General features: G+C 44.1%; 1 protein-coding gene across 7 annotated transcripts in view; it reads right to left on the bottom strand.

The window, feature by feature from the left end:
• Window positions 1-18,812, bottom strand: part of DUS2 (dihydrouridine synthase 2) — a 38,731-nt gene that overhangs the window by 14,424 nt on the left and 5,495 nt on the right. For 3 of the 7 annotated variants that reach the window (XM_003417136.4, XM_010596755.3, XM_010596756.3), the window contains 6 exons: window positions 17,695-17,837; window positions 10,637-10,682; window positions 7,886-7,977; window positions 7,129-7,172; window positions 5,909-5,969; window positions 2,406-2,453 (listed from right to left, as the gene is read on the bottom strand). In XM_003417136.4, the coding sequence (XP_003417184.1) occupies window positions 2,406-2,453; window positions 5,909-5,969; window positions 7,129-7,172; window positions 7,886-7,977; window positions 10,637-10,682; window positions 17,695-17,820 (417 nt within the window). In that variant the 5' untranslated portion in view covers window positions 17,821-17,837. The remainder of the gene's footprint in view (window positions 1-2,405; window positions 2,454-5,908; window positions 5,970-7,128; window positions 7,173-7,885; window positions 7,978-10,636; window positions 10,683-17,694; window positions 17,838-18,812) is intronic. The other 4 variants (XM_010596759.3, XM_023556591.2, XM_010596758.3 and 1 more) reach the window with 2 other exon arrangements.

The raw sequence follows: 18,812 nt of genomic DNA on the forward strand, positions 1-18,812 counted from the left end.
GTGTAAATATATAAGGAGCCCTGGTGGTACAGTGGTTAAGCACTTGGCTGCTAACTGAAAGGTCGGTGGGTTCCAACCCACCAGCAACTTGACAGGAAAAAGATGTGGCAATCTGCTTTCATAAAGATTTACAGCCTTGGAAACTTTATGGGGCAGTTAGTTGTACTCTGTCCTAAAGGGCTGCTATGAGTTGGAACTGACTCGACAGCAATTTTTTTTTTTTTTTTTAGGTTGATAAAGATAGATGGAAACCCTGGTGGCGTTAATGGTTAGAAGCTATAGCTGCTAACCAAAAGGTCAGCAGTTCAAATCTACCAGGCACTCCTTGGAAACCCTATGGGGCAGTTCTACTCTGTTCTATAGGGTCGCTATGAGTTGGAATTGACTCAACAGCAATGGGTTTGGTTTGGTTAGAAAGACAGACAGACAGATAAAGATATATATCTATATCTGGAAACCCTGGTGGCGTAGTGGTTAAGTGCTACGGCTGCTAACCAAGAGGTCAGCTGTTCGAATCCGCCAGGTGCTACTTGGAAACTCTATCGGACAGTTCTACTCTGTCCTATAGGGTTACTATGAGTTGGAATCGATTTGACGGCAGTGGGTATCTATATCTATCTGTGGTGCAATTGATTACTTCTATGTGGCCTTTTTAGCCCTGGTCTTGTAACTCCTACCCAGGTGACAGGGCGAGACTGTGTGATAGGGTAATTGTGGCCCGCCAAGCGGATTTGTCAGTTTTGCCTTAAAAGACAGCCAATTCCAGAGCAGAGAGGAGAGCCCACTACTGCCAAGAAACAACAATCAGGAACTGGCACATCCTTTGGACCCAGGATCCCTGAGCTGAGAAGCTCCTGGAAGCAGGAGACCGAGACAGAGAGTGAGCTGTAACTCTAAAGATGCTGAGAAGTAGTAGCAGCAGAGACCTGGCAGCAGAGACCCAGCAGCAGGAGACAGTGCAGTGGGCTTCCCAGCCCACTGGCAGAGAAAGCTGAGTGACTTTGTGCAAAAGCCTAGGGCCAGAGAGAGGTGTGCCTGCAAGCACAGCTGGGAAGAGGCTGTCTTGAAGGAAGAGCTGTATGCTGAGTGTTCCTGAACCTGAATTGTAACCTGTTACTTCCCTAATAAACCCCCTAATCATAAGTATAGTCTTTGAGTTCTGTGCGGCCACTGCAATGAATTATCGAACCCAGCAGAGAGGTAGAGCATGCTGTGGGAGGGATGGTTGGTGTCAGAGTTGGTAAAGATTGCAGAGAGAGGAGGCATGTTTGACCTCTGACTCAAAGGAATCGGCCTTGGGCTATGGGTCCTGATTCTCCTTTCCTCTTGTGAAGTTAGAAGAGGTCAGACACAGCCCCAAGCCATTATTACTCTACCTATCTAAACCCACCCAGCGGCTCCACAGGAGAAAAGATCTGTGGATCTGCTTCTGTAAAGATTACAGCTTAGAAAATCCTATGGAGCAGTCCTAATCTGCTACATGCAGTTGCTGTGAGTCAGAATCAACAACAACATAGGAATATTATCGGTGGCTGCACTTGAGAAAAATGAGAAGGGACCTAACCAGTAAACACGCTGGTTTTCCAGCAGACTAGAAGACTATTAACAGGGTTGGGCTGCTGATGAAGCAGCCAGAACAAATGATGACAACTCCTACAGGCAGTGCTTTACCCTCAAGTTGCCCTAGCCTGAAGAAGGTACTATGAGACTGAAAGCCCATGAAGTGGGGGTAAAAAACGAAAAGGAAAACAAAGGAGCTAAGAGGAGCAACAAGGAGACAGCTGGGGAACTGGGAGGGGAAAGCAAAGGGTACATACAGCATGGCAAACGTCACCCCCACATGCCCTGGTAGCTCACAAACTGGGTATCGAATGCCAGCCTGCCCCCAGGGCCTCATTAACCTGGCCTGCAGAATCACCAAGGGAAGGGGCACAGAAGAAGGCTAACTTCAGTTTACCTCATCTGACCCTAGCCTGGCCTGCTCTCAAAGGACTGGCGGCAGACTGTGGTATGCAGGGGACCCCCTGCTGCTCTCATCAAGCCCCTGAGACATGTCAATGCCCCACCTCCACAACCACAGAGCCTGCTGTGATCCACAAGTAGCCTGCCTCAGATCTCAAGAGGGTCCCAGAAGGGATGGGGCAATAAAGAGGGGGCTCTAAAAGAATCCTCAGTTTCCCCTGACTCTCAGTTGAGAAGTCCCTAGTCCTGGGTTTGTAAGGGATTCCAAGGATGCCATAGGCTGGCTCAGGGGTTCCCCAATCTGGCTGCACGTGAAAACCATGGGGAAGCTTTTCACAAACTTCCAGGTCCCAGGAAGTCTGAGGCAGGGGTGTGGGCATTCCAGGTGCCTCTAGTTCATAGACATGTTTAAGGACCCCTCCTTTCACGCATATAGGACTCACCTTCTCTATCTTGTCAGGGTCTGACAGCAAAGCAGCTCCCATTCCTCCCTAAGGAAAAGCACAGAGGTTTTCTTACACCTGGAGGAGGATGGCCCCATCCCGTGGCGTGGCAACCTGGTGCTCCCTCACCACTTGCCTCCAAAGGACCAAAACCCTGGCAGTCATCACTGCTCCTAACAAGTAGGAAGGCAATAGCATCCTTACCCACAATATCAGGAATTGGAGTTTGATGAATTCTAAATGTCATCACTATAACCCTCTTGACAGAACCCATACTCTATCTGGAAGTGGGTACTATAAAAATTAATTTACAGGTCTGCCCATTCTCTACCCAAGATCTTGGGCCTTACTAAACTAAAACCCACCATCTTCCTAGCCCTTAAAAAACAATGAATCACACTCCCTTTGAAATGAGATCAAATGCACCTTCTCCCTAGCCTACACAACACTTGGTTTGGTACTACCGCCACCAGCAAAGCCACTCAGAGGCACCCAACCTGCAAACTTGTCCAGGCCCTTCTCTTCCACCAGCAACAATGACCCAGCCCCAAGTACCCAGACCAATGCCAAACTCTAACAGAGGCCCCAGCTCAGAGAAACCCACCAATCCATGCAGCCGCTTAAATCTCACTATTAACAGTGGTTATCTCTTGATGGTGTGAGTACTGGTGATTTTCCTGTGCTTTTCTGTATGTTCCTATATTTTCCAAATTTTGGACAATAATATGAATTACTTGAATAATGGGGGGGGGGATTTTTAAAAAGGTTATTTAAAAATCTTTTTTAAATCCATTGCTCAGAGGCATTATGTACACTGCATTTTAAGAGTGAAGTGAAGGGAGAAAACAAATCCAATAAATCTATGCTGTCAGTAGTCAGACTTTGTACCAGTGAATGCTCACAAGAGGTATTTAAGGCTTAGGCTTGAGCTCGGTCGTTTTAGTTTAATTTCATGTTTAAGGATGACAGATTAGAATCAGAGAGAACATTAAACCACCACAGACTTGACCAGGCTGAGGCTGCATCTTAGAAGAGAATGGGAAGGGTGGAGGAGCCCGGACCTGGACTATCTTGGCCACAGGAACAAACCATGGAAGCCTTGAGAAAGCCTGGCCACGCATCCGGGATCCAGCTGTCCTTCACTTCACACCATCCAGCCCCTCATTGTGGAATCACAGGATCTAAAATCCAGCCTCATTGCCCCTTCCTCAATGGATGCTTGTTTTCTTTCTCCCTTCCTCCCTTTCTTCCTTCCCCTCTTCCCACTCCCTCCTATCTTTTTCTTCCTTTGTTCTCTTTCGTTCCTTTATTTGCTTTTTTGGATACGTAATATATTAACACGGATCAAAATTTAAGAGGTTCGAATTGTAAAAAATAAAAACTCTCCTTCTTCAATAAATAGAAGATTTTTCAATCCATACTTTTTCATGGTTTCAATTTTTGAAGCATAACATAGCAGCTATTATGCTGGTGTGTACCAGTATGGCCTAATGGTTGGCCTCTGTTCTGACTGGTTGGTGCCAGTGCCATCCAACTAATAGATGTTAATTACTATCAATAAATACCCTGTAATGGGAATTTATTACCTGTGCAAAATTAAATAAAAATGCAAAACTTTGTCCCTCTTTCACCTCTGTACCCCCAGCCCACTTAGTTTAATTTCTCAAAGAAAAGCAATGTTACCAGATTCTTGCATACCTTTCTAGACACACTTTATCAGTAAAAAAGTAAATACATATAAATATTCATTCCCCCCTCATATAAATGGTGGTTCACAATACACAATTTTGTTCCACGATGTATCAGGGAGATCACTTCAAATAATTTCAACTCTACTCTTTACTTAACTGAAGAACATAAAAGATTAATTAGAAGAGAGCAAAACTGAGCCAAAGTTTTCAATTCCTTGTAGATAATTTAAAACCTCCATGGTTCCTTGAGGAAACCTTGGTGGCGTGGTGGTTAAGTGCCCTGGCTGCTAGCCAAAAGGTCGGCAGTTCGAATCCACCAGGTGCTCCTTGGAAACCCTATGCGGCAGTTCTACTCTGTCCTGCAGGGTCACTATATGAATTGGAATCAACTCGATGGCAACAGGTTTGGTTTTTTCAGTATGGTACCTTGAAGAAGCTGCCTGCAAGGCCCTCTGGTTTTCAAGCATCTGAAGGGCTTTTTCCCTCAGGCTGTCACTTAGTTCAACACCTCCTCACCCAAAGCAAAGGTCCCCAGGCAAGAAACTCCAGAAAGCACAGGGGGCCCGGGGGACATCTACTATGTCTACAGTGTGGACCCTGATCGCTCACCCTGAGACAAAGTTCCCAGGGGCAGCCCTAGCAGAAGTCTACCCGGCCCCTGGTGTTTCACACTCAGCAGACCCCAAACAGCCTTTGGTATCTGCCCCGAACATGCTCTTCTTCCAACAGTCCTGGTAATGGTTGAAGACTGAATGACCCCCTGCATGGCCAATCTTTCTTCCCTCTACCCCCCACCACACATACCAGCATCACACACTCTATCCAATTATTTGCCAGGCAAATCCTGTCAAATTCTGCTCTAATTTGGCCTCTCTCTCTTTCTCCTGTGGGCCCAGGACACTCATCTCTTATACCTGTGGCCCCACCTCAAGACTCTTCCCACTGTAATCCACCAGACACGTGGTTTCCAGATTAACATTTCTAAAGCACCAGTCTGATCACTTGCCTTCTCTGCTCAAAAAGGGCCAGAGATAGCAAAACTCCAAATCCAGTGATCCTGTCCTAAAGGTTTTCAATCCTGTGCTCCACTGCTTCCTCCCCATCTTCTATTCCCCAACTCTCTGGTCATATCTTGATATTCACAGTTCTGTTTCCACTTTCATGTTGCCCTCCATGCCCCTGCTATGCCATTCCCTCGGATTACAGGCTCTCAAATCTCATCAAGGACCATATCCTTATAAGATCCCAAGTTTAAGGGCTGCCTTCCCTCTCCTTTCTTGGGGCTACAGTGCCACTCTGTCCGATCTCTTCTGATATGACCATGGGGACACTTGTATTGCATCCTCTATTTTTTCTTTATGTACGTCTCAATATTATTCATGAAAAGACATAACATTGGTGACATTTTTTTAAATTTTACACTGTTTTATTATTTGTGCACAAGTGCATGCACACTTACTCTGTGTGTGTGTGCATTATTTCTCCTAAACTATTTGAGGGTAAGTTACATATACCATAGCCCTTTACCCCTAAATGATTCTGTGTATATTTCCTAAGAATAAGGATACTCTCTTATATAACCTCAGAAGAGGTATCAACTTCATAAATTTACAGTGATACAGTACTTTGATATAATGTACCACGGTCCATGTTTCTATTTCGCCAGTTGATCTAATAACGTCCTTTCAAGCACTGTGCCCACCCAGGACAGGATCCAGACCACAGTCAGGTACTGTAGTTAGTTGGCATGTCTTGTTAGATTCCTTTAGTCCGCATCCTACATTTGTAAAGAATATAAAGAAATCAGTTTACCTTGGTGGAATACTCTTTTGGACAGCCCATGTTGACGTCAATACCAGCTACATCATTTTCTCTGGAAAAACACAAAGGAGGAAAAGTAATGAATATTCAACTTGAGAGAAGATAGAGTCAAAGCCATGGAGCTGTGCTCATGAACCCCCTACTGTGTCCCTGTCCCTATGAGACATACCAACCTCAATGACAAAAGCTGAAAAGAACCTCTCCCTACAATGTGTAACTGCCTCATCTGAGCAGAGCTCAAGAGGACAAACCTCTACAAGTAGCCCTTTCCTGTGCTATATAAAGGGCTGGTTGGAGAGACCTTTGCCATTTCAGGGTTGTATCATATAACTCGAAACATTGAGTGACAGGCGCACTAACCTCTCAATCCCAGAGTTCTGACTGGGGTAGTGAAGTCATTTTGTCAATGCAGAGAAGTGACATGGGCATGAGAGCCCTTTCCCAGGGCACTGCTTCTGGCTAAAGTTCCAGTGTTGCTTTTTTGCTGAGCTAAACAGTTGGCTTACTCCAAACTATTGTCACATGCATGAAGCACCCTCACTTCATCCCGTGCTAGGTACACGGTTAACACTCTGTGATCAGTGGCAATTATAGCCCGGGTTCCTCCTCACTTTTACTGTATTTAATAACAGTAGCTGCCACTTGCTAAACACTTATGTGCTACACACTGCAAAGGCATTTATGCGTATCATCTCATTCGCCCTTCCCCATAATGCCAGAGGTATGGAACTGTGCTCATAAACCCCTTACTAGCTATTGGTCTCATTTTCTTGACAAGGAAACTAAGATTCTCAGTGAGCTTACGTAACAAGTCAGAATTCCAGCCCAGTCTATCTAACTCCAAAGCCTATCCCCTTAACCACTGTAGTATCCTGACTTGCTTAATTTAAGAAACAATAAGGCTAACCTATACTTCAGGACATTTAAACCCTCAGGACTTACAGTCATGATTCCCTGGAAAGGGAGCCTCACAAATAAACACTAAAAAATGCCCCACACAGAGGTTCTCTGGGCTCTAGGCACAGTGGGTACATGAGTCCCACCCTATTCTTCAAATGCCACGAATAGAAGTCAGACACTCTAGATCTGGCATGAGAGGTCATGGGTTGAAGGGTGTCAGAAGGGTGGGTCACCGCCAAGGTGACCAGTGACATTAGGCCTTACAGCCCACAGGAGAGGCAAAGGCAGTCCCAAAGCGGGGAAGAACTTACACCAGCCTGGCCACAGCAAGGGCTCGCTCTGCATCTGAAGTCCCCTGGGAACACAAGAGGCTATATCAACCACCATCCTGACACAAGTCCACATGCACAAACACACCTATCATACCACACACATGCACACGTCAGCAAATGGAGCTGGGCTGGTGTTCTCTTCAATGGTTAGCCCACTGGAGAAGCTCACTCCAGAGGGAAAAAGTGGACCTTGAGGGCCTAGAACATGGCATCAATGCTGTGATGACTTATCGATTTTTCCCTCACCGTTTTATTACGAAAATTTTTAAACGTAACTAAAAAGTCCAAAGAATTTTATAGTGAATGTTCATATACCCACCTTTTAGATTCTATAACTAACATTTTGCTATATTTGCCTTATTGCATGTCTACCCATTGTTATCCATTTTTTAAAAACCTAAACATAATACAGGAGTTACTTCTAAAAAAGCACCAAGAAATGCCCAAAGCAGAGGGTCAGGCAAAAGATAGAGAGAACATGACTATCTGGTCATCACAACCCTAATACATACCCTACCGACTCTTGGAGAAAAATCTAATTTCTTTCTAAAGGAAACATATACAGACTACATTAAAAACAAAGACCACAATCTGAATAATAACCAATGCTAGGGATTAAAAAAGTAACTATAAATTGTGTCAAGCAGGCAACTGCTATAATTAGGTAAATTAAATTTGAGATGGGAGGCATGTAAGAGACTGCTATAGCTTGACTTCAAATAGTGGGATCTCTTACCAATTGGAAAACAACCCTGCTCTGTTCTCTTGCGCAGGTGCGGAAGACAACTCGGTCATCGGGGGCAACAAAGTCTACTGTGCTGAGAACCTCTGCGAGAAAACACAAACACAGGGGCCACCCAATTAAGAAGCAAGTTCAACCTAGCCTAATTCCTGGAAGAAAACACACCCAAAATATCACCTTGAATGGAAAAAAGGAAGCCTAGAAGTACGCCATTTCTTAAAGAAAAAGCATGCACATGGGAAGTTTCTCAGGTGCTGCTGATGGTCTGTTTCCTTACCATGGTGATGGCTACATGGCTGTCCACTTTACAATTATTTGTTAAACTGCATGTTTATGTTTTATGCACTTTTTCTGTATGCCTGTTGCATTTCAAAATTTTTTACGTGTTGGAAAAAAGTACAATTACATCAAAACTTGTCTGTGTCTCTGATTTTGCCCAAATTTTCCCAGAAGAAATCAGTCTGGAGTTCAGCAAAGGTACTGTTTCCTAACTACTTACCATGTGCCAGGTACCATGAATGGAGATTTACTGTATTATCTCATTTGCTGTTCACAGCAAAGCTCTATGATAGGTACTACCATTGTTAGCTTTCAAAGATGAATATAATGCTACATGGAAGAGACCCAAGGTGGCAGACAGGGAATATTCCTACCTCAAAGACTGTTTTGAGAATTAAATGAGACCTTTAATATACATAAGCACTTCTATAAATAGAAGCTGTTATTAATACCCCAGCACTGAACAAATTACAAACCCACTGCCGTCAAGTCCATTCCAACTGATAGCAACACTACAGGACAGAGTAGAACTACCCCATAGGTTTTCCAAGGTTGTAAATCTTTATGGAAGCTGCCTGTCTCATCTTTCTCCCACCGAGTGGCTGGTGGGTTCAAACTGAAGACCTTTCGGTATGCACCAAGCACTTTAACCACTGTGCCACCAGGGCTCCTCTGAATAAATTAGAAAAGGTTGAAAAGGGTGGAGTACAGGTAATGACGTGTTGGGAAGGGTAATGGTCACAGAAGCGATCCCCTGACAGCAGAGAGGACTCATGGCTGGCAGTAAGGAGTCTGACAGAAGAACCACAAAAACATGATGAGTTTACAGCACAGCTTTATGTGTAATAGCATAGTATTGGAAACCCCTCTTGAGGCACTGGTAAGGTAAATTCTGACACAGACATCTACAGGTACTGGCATTGGAAAATGTCCTAGTAGAAATGGAAGTGGCAAAACAACACGTGTAAATGGACGACAGTGATAGTTGCACAGCATGGCGAACGTAATTCATGTCACTAAATTGTACACATAAAAATGGGTGAAATGACAAATGTTTTATTATTTATATTTTATCATAATAATAATTTTTTTAAAAACACGAATAACACAATCTCATGTGGAGGCAAAATACATATAAACACGTCATTTTTATATACACACGTTAGTACATATACTTGTAGGAAAAAAATCTCAAGGAACCTATGTAATTTCTCTTTGTGATTCTCTCTTGAGGTGTGGAAATATGGGAGACTTTCATTTTCTAGGTTACACAGACCTGTAGGACTTGAATTTTTTTATGATACAAAAAGAAAAGGTAGATCTAAAACAATAAAAGAAAAATGAAAAATTGTAACAGGAAATTTGAACACTAACCAGATAATTGCTGATATTAAGAATTATTATTGATTTTTTGGGGATGTGATGCTACTGTGGTTATGTATTTTTTAAAAGAGTCCTTATCTTTTAGTGATATAACCCACTAAGGTCAAGTCCCTTCCAACTCATAGCGACCCTACAGGACAGAGTAGAACTGCCCCGTAGGGTTTCCACGGCTGTAATCTTTAAGGGAGCAAACTGCCACATCTTTCTCCCACGGAGCGCACTGGTGGGTTTGAACCACCAGGGCTCATTTTTAGCAGCAATACAGACTGTATAATTACAGATCAAGTAATATGATGACTGGGGTTTGATTCAAAATAGTTCAGTTTGGAGCGGGAGTCAGTTTAGGTGAAACAAGACCGTCTATGTGTTGATCACGTGGAAGTGGAGTGATGGGTACATGGGAGAAGAAATACTATTCTCGTGTTGGAAATGTTCCATAATAATAAAAAAAAAAAAAGATAAAATTGAGTCATAACAATAATTGAGTCAGTCATATACAGATTTCACAAGTATATATACATTTTAAAAACCTCAAACAATATGACGACTCTAATCAAAGCAGAATCAGCCTCATCAATAAAGTATAAGCAAAACCACATTTCAGCTCAACCACTTCATTCGCACAGAGCTTAATGTGCGCAATGTACTTACAGGTACTTTATCTTATTTGGTCCTCACTCCAACCCTATGATTTAAGTAAAGCAGGGATTATGGTTTTCATTTTGTAGATAAGGAAACTGAGGCAGAGAAAGGTCATGGGACTTGCCCGAAGTCACACAGATAGCAAGCAGCAGAGCTAGGATCAGCTCCAACGATCTCTCCTCTACTGTGAAACATGGCACCTTCTATGCCAGCAAGACAATGGTAGGCAGACATTCTTTGCCTGTTTCACATCTGGCTTTTTGTCACAGTCTCTGGAGAGCAGTGACTGCTCTCAAGGGAGCACGTGATCCACAAAACCAATGATGCAACCTGGCAGGAAGAGCCCTGGCAGGGCAATGTCACTCTTGGGGAAGAGCAGTCACAGTGCTGCTTAGGCCTGGTCAGACGTACACACAATCCCAGGGCCAGAGGCGCACTTACCATTGACAACTCTCTTGCACTGAAGCATCTTGAGGTCAATCAGCTCCTGGGGAGGAACCAGAGGGCATTAGTCAATCCTGGGCACAGGGGGAGGACCTGCATTGCACACTTAATGGGGAATGAGACTGTTACCTTACTACCACCCTCAGGGCTAATAACACACTCTAGGTGCTTCTGCGGCTACTCTTTCCAAGTCACACTCATGTCATTGAGTATCTGCTGCCCTCTGGGCCTGACCACAGAAATAACCACCACCAAGCAGTTTGGAAACATGGTTGGCATCCAAGCCCCAAGGGCCAGTGTGGTGTCTCAAAGGGATGAGCAGGGCCCATCGCAGACTACCTGTAGCCAGTGATCCTAGTTGCAAGGACAGGTAAGAAGGCAAATGGACACTTAAAAGCTTGCAAGCTGCCATCCAAGGCACAAGAATTGGTTTCTACCCTCCTGAAGCAATGGAGGAAGAAGGACAGTTAGCAATGTTGTTGTTGTCAGGTGCCATCAAGTCGGCTCCAACTCACAGCGACCCTATGCACAACAGAGTTAGCAATAGGAGAAGGAAATGGAACATGTGGCTAATTGCCTCTGTGAACCACTGCTTTCTTTGCCATGAGACCAGAAGAACTGGATGGTGCCTGGCTATCATTACTGATCATTTCGATCAAACGTTCTATAGAAGAATCCTGATCAAAAAAGGGTAAATACAGAACAGAATTTCATATTCTCATGGACTCCATACTTTCTGCAGCCATGGGGGCCGGATGAACCCCTGAAACTATTGCTCTGAGATAATCTTGAAACTTTAAGCCAAAAATATCCCCTGAAGACTTCTTAAAACCAAACAATAGTTTTACTTAACTAGCAAAAAATATCTGCCTTGAGCATTATGCTCTTTCAAGAACTATCCATATGGGATCAAATTGACAACTGTAACTCAAAAGATTAGACAGGAACCTTAGGGGGCGGTGAGTTTATGCTAATGGGGGAGGAACAATTTGGAAAAGGAGGGTGAGAATGGTTGCACAACTCAGAGAATGTAATCAACGTCACTGAATTGTACATGTAGGAACGTTAAACTGGTGTTATGTTTTGCTGTGTATATTCTCAACAACAATAAAATAAAATACGTTATTTAAAAAAAATTATGTGTGTATGTATGAAAAGAAAAAAAAATGAAGGCAGGTGGACAAGTAGGCAGCCTAGAGAAACCTGTGCTCATAAAAAGTTCAGCAGCCAGGCTGAGCTTTAGCTGGGACAGGAGCAGGTGAAGCAGGCAAGCCCTTGCTGGGGACCCAGCTCTACAAAGCAGAAACTTGTCTTCCTCGAGATTCTGAAGGTCCCTTGCCAATTCCACCTTTATATTCTTACCACTTTTTCTTTGTTTGCTAGGTATGGGTGCACCTAGTGTAGCTTCACCAGTAGACTATGAACTCCCTGAGGAAGATACAAGGGTGAGCATTGAGGGCCATGCCCAGGTAGCCTGAGCCTCAAGAGGAGGAATTGAGGCAAAATGGTCCTTGAGATATCTGATTTTCTTCTCTATCTCCCAGCTATACTTAAAGAGTCTTAGGGTATATACAGTGTCTTGTTCATCTCTGAATCACTAGCATCTACCTGGTTGTAAATGCTCACTAAACATCTTGGTTTCAGGGCCTTATACACGGCAGATGTTTAACTTTTGTAAAGTGTGTAAATTAATGAAAACTGTCACCAATAAAAATCACAAGTGAGTCTGTTCACCCACACACCCCCAACACCAATGTTTATCAGTTTTATTTATTTTAGTTAGTTCTATGGTTAAGTGCTTGGCTGCTAACCAAAAGGTTGGTGGTTCAAACCCACCAGTTACTCTGCGGTAGAAAGATGTGGCAGTCTGCTTCCACAAAGATTACAGCCTTAAAAACCCTATAGGCACTCCTAGGAATATATCCTACAGAAATAAAAGCCATTGTACGAATAGGCATATGCACACCCATGTTCATTGCAACATTATTCGCAATAGCAAAAAGATGGAAACAACCTATGTGCCCATTAACAGATGAATGGATAAAGTATGGTACACACTGGAACACTACGCAACGATAAAGGACAATGACGAATCTGAGAAACATCTCACAACGTGGATGAATCAGAAGGGCATTATGCTCAGCAAAATAATTCAATCACAAAAGGACAAATATTGCATGAGGCCACTATTATAAAAACTCAAGAAAAGGTTTACACACAGAACAAAACAATCTTTGATGGTTGAGGGGCGGTGGGGAGGGGAAATCACTGACTAGATAATAGACAAGTCTTAACTTTGGTGAAGGAAAAGACAATACTCAATATAGGAGAAATCAGCACAACTCGACCAAGACAAAGGAAAACACTTAGAGGAGCACACACACACGCAAAAGAGGCAACCACAGTAAATACAATAGCAAACACAACCTACAACAACACTAAAAACAAATAATAACTTACAAGTAGATACACACGCAGATATGAATGCTGAATAGGGGTGGGAGGGCGTATAGGAGTATACCAAAAAAAGACGACCTGTTGCTGTTGAGCTGATTTCAACTCATAGCAACCCTATAGGTCAGAGTAGAACTGCCCCATAGAGTTTCCAAGGAGCGTCTGGTGGATTTGAACTGCCGAACTTTGGTTAGCACTTAACCACTACCCCACCAGGGTTTCCATAGGAGTATACCCACATACTTAAATAGGTCAGGCTGTGGATACTTTTACGTAACATTTGTATGTACAGCATGTGTATTCATATATATAAAATACAGCACCAAGGGGGCACAGTCATAGAAGCTTCCTAGACACATCCAAACACCCTGAGAGACTGAGTTACTGGGGCTGAGGGCTGGGGACCATGGTTGCAGAAACATCTAGGTCAACTGGCATAACATAGTTCATAAAGAAAATGTTCTACGTCCTACTTTGGTGAGTAGCATCTGTGAAAGCTTGCGAGTGGCCATCTAAGGTACATCTATTGATCCCATCCTGTCCAGTGCAAAGAAGAACGAAGAAAACCAAAGACACAAGGAAACTATTAGCCCAAAGGACTAATGGACCACATGAACCACAGTCTCTACTAGTCTGAGCCCAGAAGAACTAGACGGTGCCCAGCTATCACAACCAAACTGACAGGGATCACGATAGAGGGTCCCGGACAGAGTAGGAGAAAAATGTAGAACAAAATTCAGATTCACAAAAAAGACCAGAGTTACTGGTGTGACAGAGACTGGAGGAACCCCCAAGACTATGGCCCCTGGATACCCTTCTAACTCACAATGGAAGCCACTCCCAAAGTTTACCTTTCAGCCAAAGATCAGACAAGCCTACAAAACAAAAAACATGTGAGAAACACGCTTCTCAGATTAATCAAGTATAAAAAAAAAAAAATCAAGTATATATAAGACCAAATGGGCAAAACCTGCCCAAAAGCAAAGAAGGCAGGAAGGGACAGGAAAACTGGACGAATGGAAAAGTGAACCCAGGGTGGAAAGAGGAAGAGTAAGGACACATGGCAGGGATTGCAACTAAAGTCATGAAACAATTTGTTTATCTATTTTTGAATGTGAAACTAATTTTCTCTGTAAACCTTCACTTAAAGCACAATAAAAAAAATTTTTTTTAAAAACCCCTATGGGACCCCTAAAACTGAGATAATATTTAAAACTTAAACCAAAATACCCACCAAAGTATTTTTAAAACCAAACAATAGTTTAGCTTAACTAGTAAAAAAATATCTGCCTTGAGCATTATGTTCTTTTAAGAACTATCTGTATGGGATCGAAGAGACAAAAGCAACTCGAAAGATTAGGTAGGAACCTTGGAGGTAGTGAGTTTATGGTAATGGAGAACAACTCAGAAAATGAGGGTGAGAATGGTTGCACAACTCGAAGAATATAATCAATGTCACTGAACTGTACATGTAGAAACCATTGAATTGGTGTACATTTTTCGGTGTACATTCTCAACAAACAACAACAAAAAAAACCTATAGGGCAGTTCTACTTTCTCCTATAGTGTCAGTATGAGTTGGAATCGACTCAACGGCAAACAATAACAACGTGGGTACACATAGCGAAAGGAGGTGCCTACATTCCTGGTATGCCCGTAGGTCCTATGCTTGGTTCTGTGAGATGGATGGGGCGATTTAACTTATCTCATCCTACACATGGGCCAACTCCTGTGAACCAGATAAGATCATCCAGGCAGCTGGTACTCCCGCACTAGCCAGACGGCTTCTCCTTGCAGGGCACCACTAGATCCACCAGGGGGCACCAGGCACCTTGCTGTGTCATGCCCAGCACAGAGGGTCCAGTCCCCAGACATCTCCCAAGACAAGCAGGGGCCTGCCTGCCTGGCCCCCAACAGGGGCTAGGCCTGGGTGGCAGGCCTAGGCCTCCTCAGACAGAGGCCCCTTTTTTTGTTCGTAAGCCACACTGATCCTCCTGGAATAAGAGAACCTTGAACAACGCCAAAGGGTTTGAATCAGTATTTCCTCTGCTGTAAACTTGAGTGGGGGCACTAAAGGGAAGGGTCACCTCTGGTGGTGGTGTTCATTAGGGAAATCAAGCTGTGCCCAGTTAGAAGGACCACATTCTGAAGCCTGGGCCCATGACTTCCAAAGTACCTGAAAACATTTCTAAGACTTCCCAAAGAAGGGGCCAGTGGAGGGTTTGGAGCCTGGCAGGTCAGCTCCTTCTCTCTACACCAGTGACGTTTTTAATTAAACTTTTACTGTGAGATAATTGCAGACTCACATACAGCTGTAAGAATGTCAGAGAGATCTCATGTACACTGTCATGAATTGAATTATGTCCCCTCAAAAATGAGTGTATCAATTTGGCTGGGCCATGATTGCCGGTATCGTGATTTTCCTATATGTTGTAAATCCTGCCTCTGTGTTAATGAGGAAGGATGGGCAGCAGTTGTGTTAGTGAGGCAGGACTCAGTCTACAAGATGGGATAGTGTCTTCAGGCAATCTCTTGAGATATAAAAGACAGAAGCAAGCAGAGAGACAAGGGGACCTCATACCACCAAGAAAGCAGTGCCAGAAGCAGAGCACGTCCTTTGGACCCAGGGTCCCTGTGTGGAGAAGCTCCTAGTCCGGGGGAAGATTAATGAGAAGGCTGACAGAGACAGAAAGCCTTCCCCTGGAGGTGACACCCTGAATTTGGACTTTTAGCCTACATTACTATGAAGAAATAAATTTCTCTTTGTTTAAGCCATCCACTTGTGATTTTTGTTGTAGTATCACTAGATGACTAAGACATACACTTTACCCAGTTTTACCCAATGGTAACATCTTGCAAAACAATAGTGAAACCTCACAGCCAGGATATCAACATTGATTGTGAAGATACAGAACAGTGCCATCACTACAAGGATCCTTTGTGTTGCCCTTACGTAGCCATGCTCACCTCCTCACCCCACACCCACCACCAGACATTTAAATTTAGTGGAAGGGAAATATCAGAAGGACGGGGGTAGCTTCTCACACCCTCGAGGGGAACATAACAGGATTGGGGGTTGCGGGGGAGCGCCCAAATAATTCCAATATATGCCCAATTTAGAGCTACTGCTTTCACTTCCTCACTACCCAATATCAGCTAATCCTGAAATTCTATTTGTCCTAGGAGATGTTTTCTAAACCTGGATCTGAAACCCTAATATTCTCCAGAGCAACAGCAAGTATACCTACTGTCCCACTAGCCACCACACCAGAAAATCCTTCAGCTACCTCAGCCAAACTCACCCAGTCCCCTGGCCTGAATCTGGTCCTTGTCCTGAGTTTAATCATTCACATATTGAATGTATACTGATTCCTACAGGGGGCCAGAGCATGACCATCCACCCGTCCAGGTATCCCATGATGCCTAGGCCCTCCTCTGGCTCCTGTCCCTTAACAGGTGCCATCCAGTGAATTACTTAATATGGCCCTTTTAGCCATGCACAGTTTTGTATCTCCCATACACTAATTGGGTGGGACTATGCAAATAAGGTGTATGGAACCCTAACGAGGGGATTGGTCAGTTTTGCCACCCTGTTAGGCTTAAAGGGAGCCAATCCCATAAGCAAGACAGGGACCTCACTACCACCAAGAAAAGAAAAGCTCCCCAAAAAAGAAAGAAATAAGAGCTAGGAGTGGAGCATGTCCTTTGGGCCCAGGGTCCCTGCACTGAGAACCTCCTAGACCCACGAGAGAGAGAGAGAGAGAAAGGTATAACACCCAATGCAAGATGGCAAGAAGTGGCAGCACAGAAACGGCAGCAGCAGAGCCAGGAGACCAAAGCGAGACGGCACAGTGGACTTCCTGCAAAAGCCAGGTGGCTACAGCGGGTGTGCCAACCCACAGAGCAAGAGAGCTGAGCACCTTTGGGCAAGAGGCATCCGGGCAGAGTACGGTGCCTCCAGGCACTTACTGGAGGAGCTAAGAGCTTTGTAACACTTGACTGAGCAGGGCCGAGGCCAGACTGAGGGCCAAGAGACCAAGAGGAGTCTGTCCTCAGGGTGCCGAAAAGAGCCCTGCACAGCTGAGAGGAGCTAAGAGAGCTGTCCTGCATTGAAGAAAGGAGACTTTACCTACGTGCTTCCTGGTCCTGATCCTGAAATGTAGCCTGGTGATCCTGATACTAAGGTATAACCTGTTACTTCCCTAATAAATCCCATAACTCTGAGTATGGTCTTTGAGTTCTGTGTGGCCATTGCACTGAATTATTAAACCCAGCAGAGAAGTAGAAAGTGCTGTGGGAAGGATGGCTGGTTCAGAATTGGTAAAACGTTGGAGGGCAGAGCTTTGTTTGACCTCCACCTCATAGGAATCAGCCTTGGGCTGATGCTGATGGTGATTCTCTCTCTTCTCCTGAAGTCAGAGGTCATACCATTTTTACACAGGGCTCACAGAACTATGCCTGGTTGTCTCCTCCTACCTTCTATTGGCACCTACGAAGTGAGTTCCCATCCTGCCTTCCTCAACTCCTGACCACACACACGCACACAAAGGGAGAGACTGCACTTGTGGAAAAGCTCTCCAGAAAAATCAGGAGACCCTTACCTCACAGTAAACAATGTCCGCCCCATAATCCAGGGCAAGCAGCCGCATTGGAAGCGTCCCTACCCGAACCATGGGGGCTAAGATGAGTTTGTTGTGGTAGCACAGTGAGAAGTTGTTCACAATCATTCCTCCTCCGCTACAGCCTGATGAAGGGGAAAACAAGAGTCAGAAATCCAAACGGAGACAATCTCTTCTGTTAACCTGGGCAGGCTTTCCTTCTTCATTTTAACATAGTTTATTTTACTTTAAATGCCTACTCTGTGCTAGTCACTGTTTCAGCCTCTTGCTATATGTTAGAAAACAAAGCGGACAAAAATCCCTGCTCTGGTAAAGTTTTCAATCAATAAACATAACAAAGTAAATAAATTATACAGTAAGAAAAGTTGGTAGCACTATAGAATGAAAGAGCAGGAAGAAAGTAGAAAAAAATGCTGGGGGTGGGTTAAAATTTTACATAGTGTCATGAAGGCAGGTCCTATTGAAAAGACGATATTTGAGCAAAGATTTGAAAGAGCTTGAGGAGTTAGCTGAGTTGATATCTGGCAAAAGAGTAAAGGGGAGGAAACAGCCAGTGCAAAGGCCCTCAGGTGGGAGCTTGTATGCTATGCTAGAGGAAGAGCAAGGAGCCCAATGTGCCTGGAGCAGAAAGGTGGGAAGAGAGTGATAAATGTCAGATGCACAGCTGTATCAGCAGGTGAAGCTGGGGGCAGTGGTCAGATCACGTAGGGCCTTGTAGGACATTTCTAAGGACTTTGTTTACTTTGCATAAAATAGGAGCCAGTAACAAGTTTTAGAAGGAGCCCTGGTGGTGCAACAGTTAAGCACTCAATGGCTAACTAAAACACTGGCAGTTCAAAGCCACCCTGCCGCTCCACGGGTGAAAGACCTGATAATCTGCTCTCATAAAGATTACAGCCAAGAAAACCCTACTTTGTCACATGGGTGGCTATGAGTTGGAACTGACTCGATGGCACCCAACAACAACAACGAGTTTTAAGTAAGGGAGCGGCATGATCTGACTCATGTTTTTAAATCATTACTTTGCTTGCTGTATTAACAGCTGACTAAGAGGCAAGGGTACATGCAGGAAGACCATTTAGAAGGCTATGAAGTAATCA

The sequence above is a fragment of the Loxodonta africana genome, chromosome 21, assembly GCF_030014295.1.
Source record: "Loxodonta africana isolate mLoxAfr1 chromosome 21, mLoxAfr1.hap2, whole genome shotgun sequence".
Classification (NCBI taxonomy): Eukaryota; Metazoa; Chordata; class Mammalia; order Proboscidea; family Elephantidae; genus Loxodonta; species Loxodonta africana.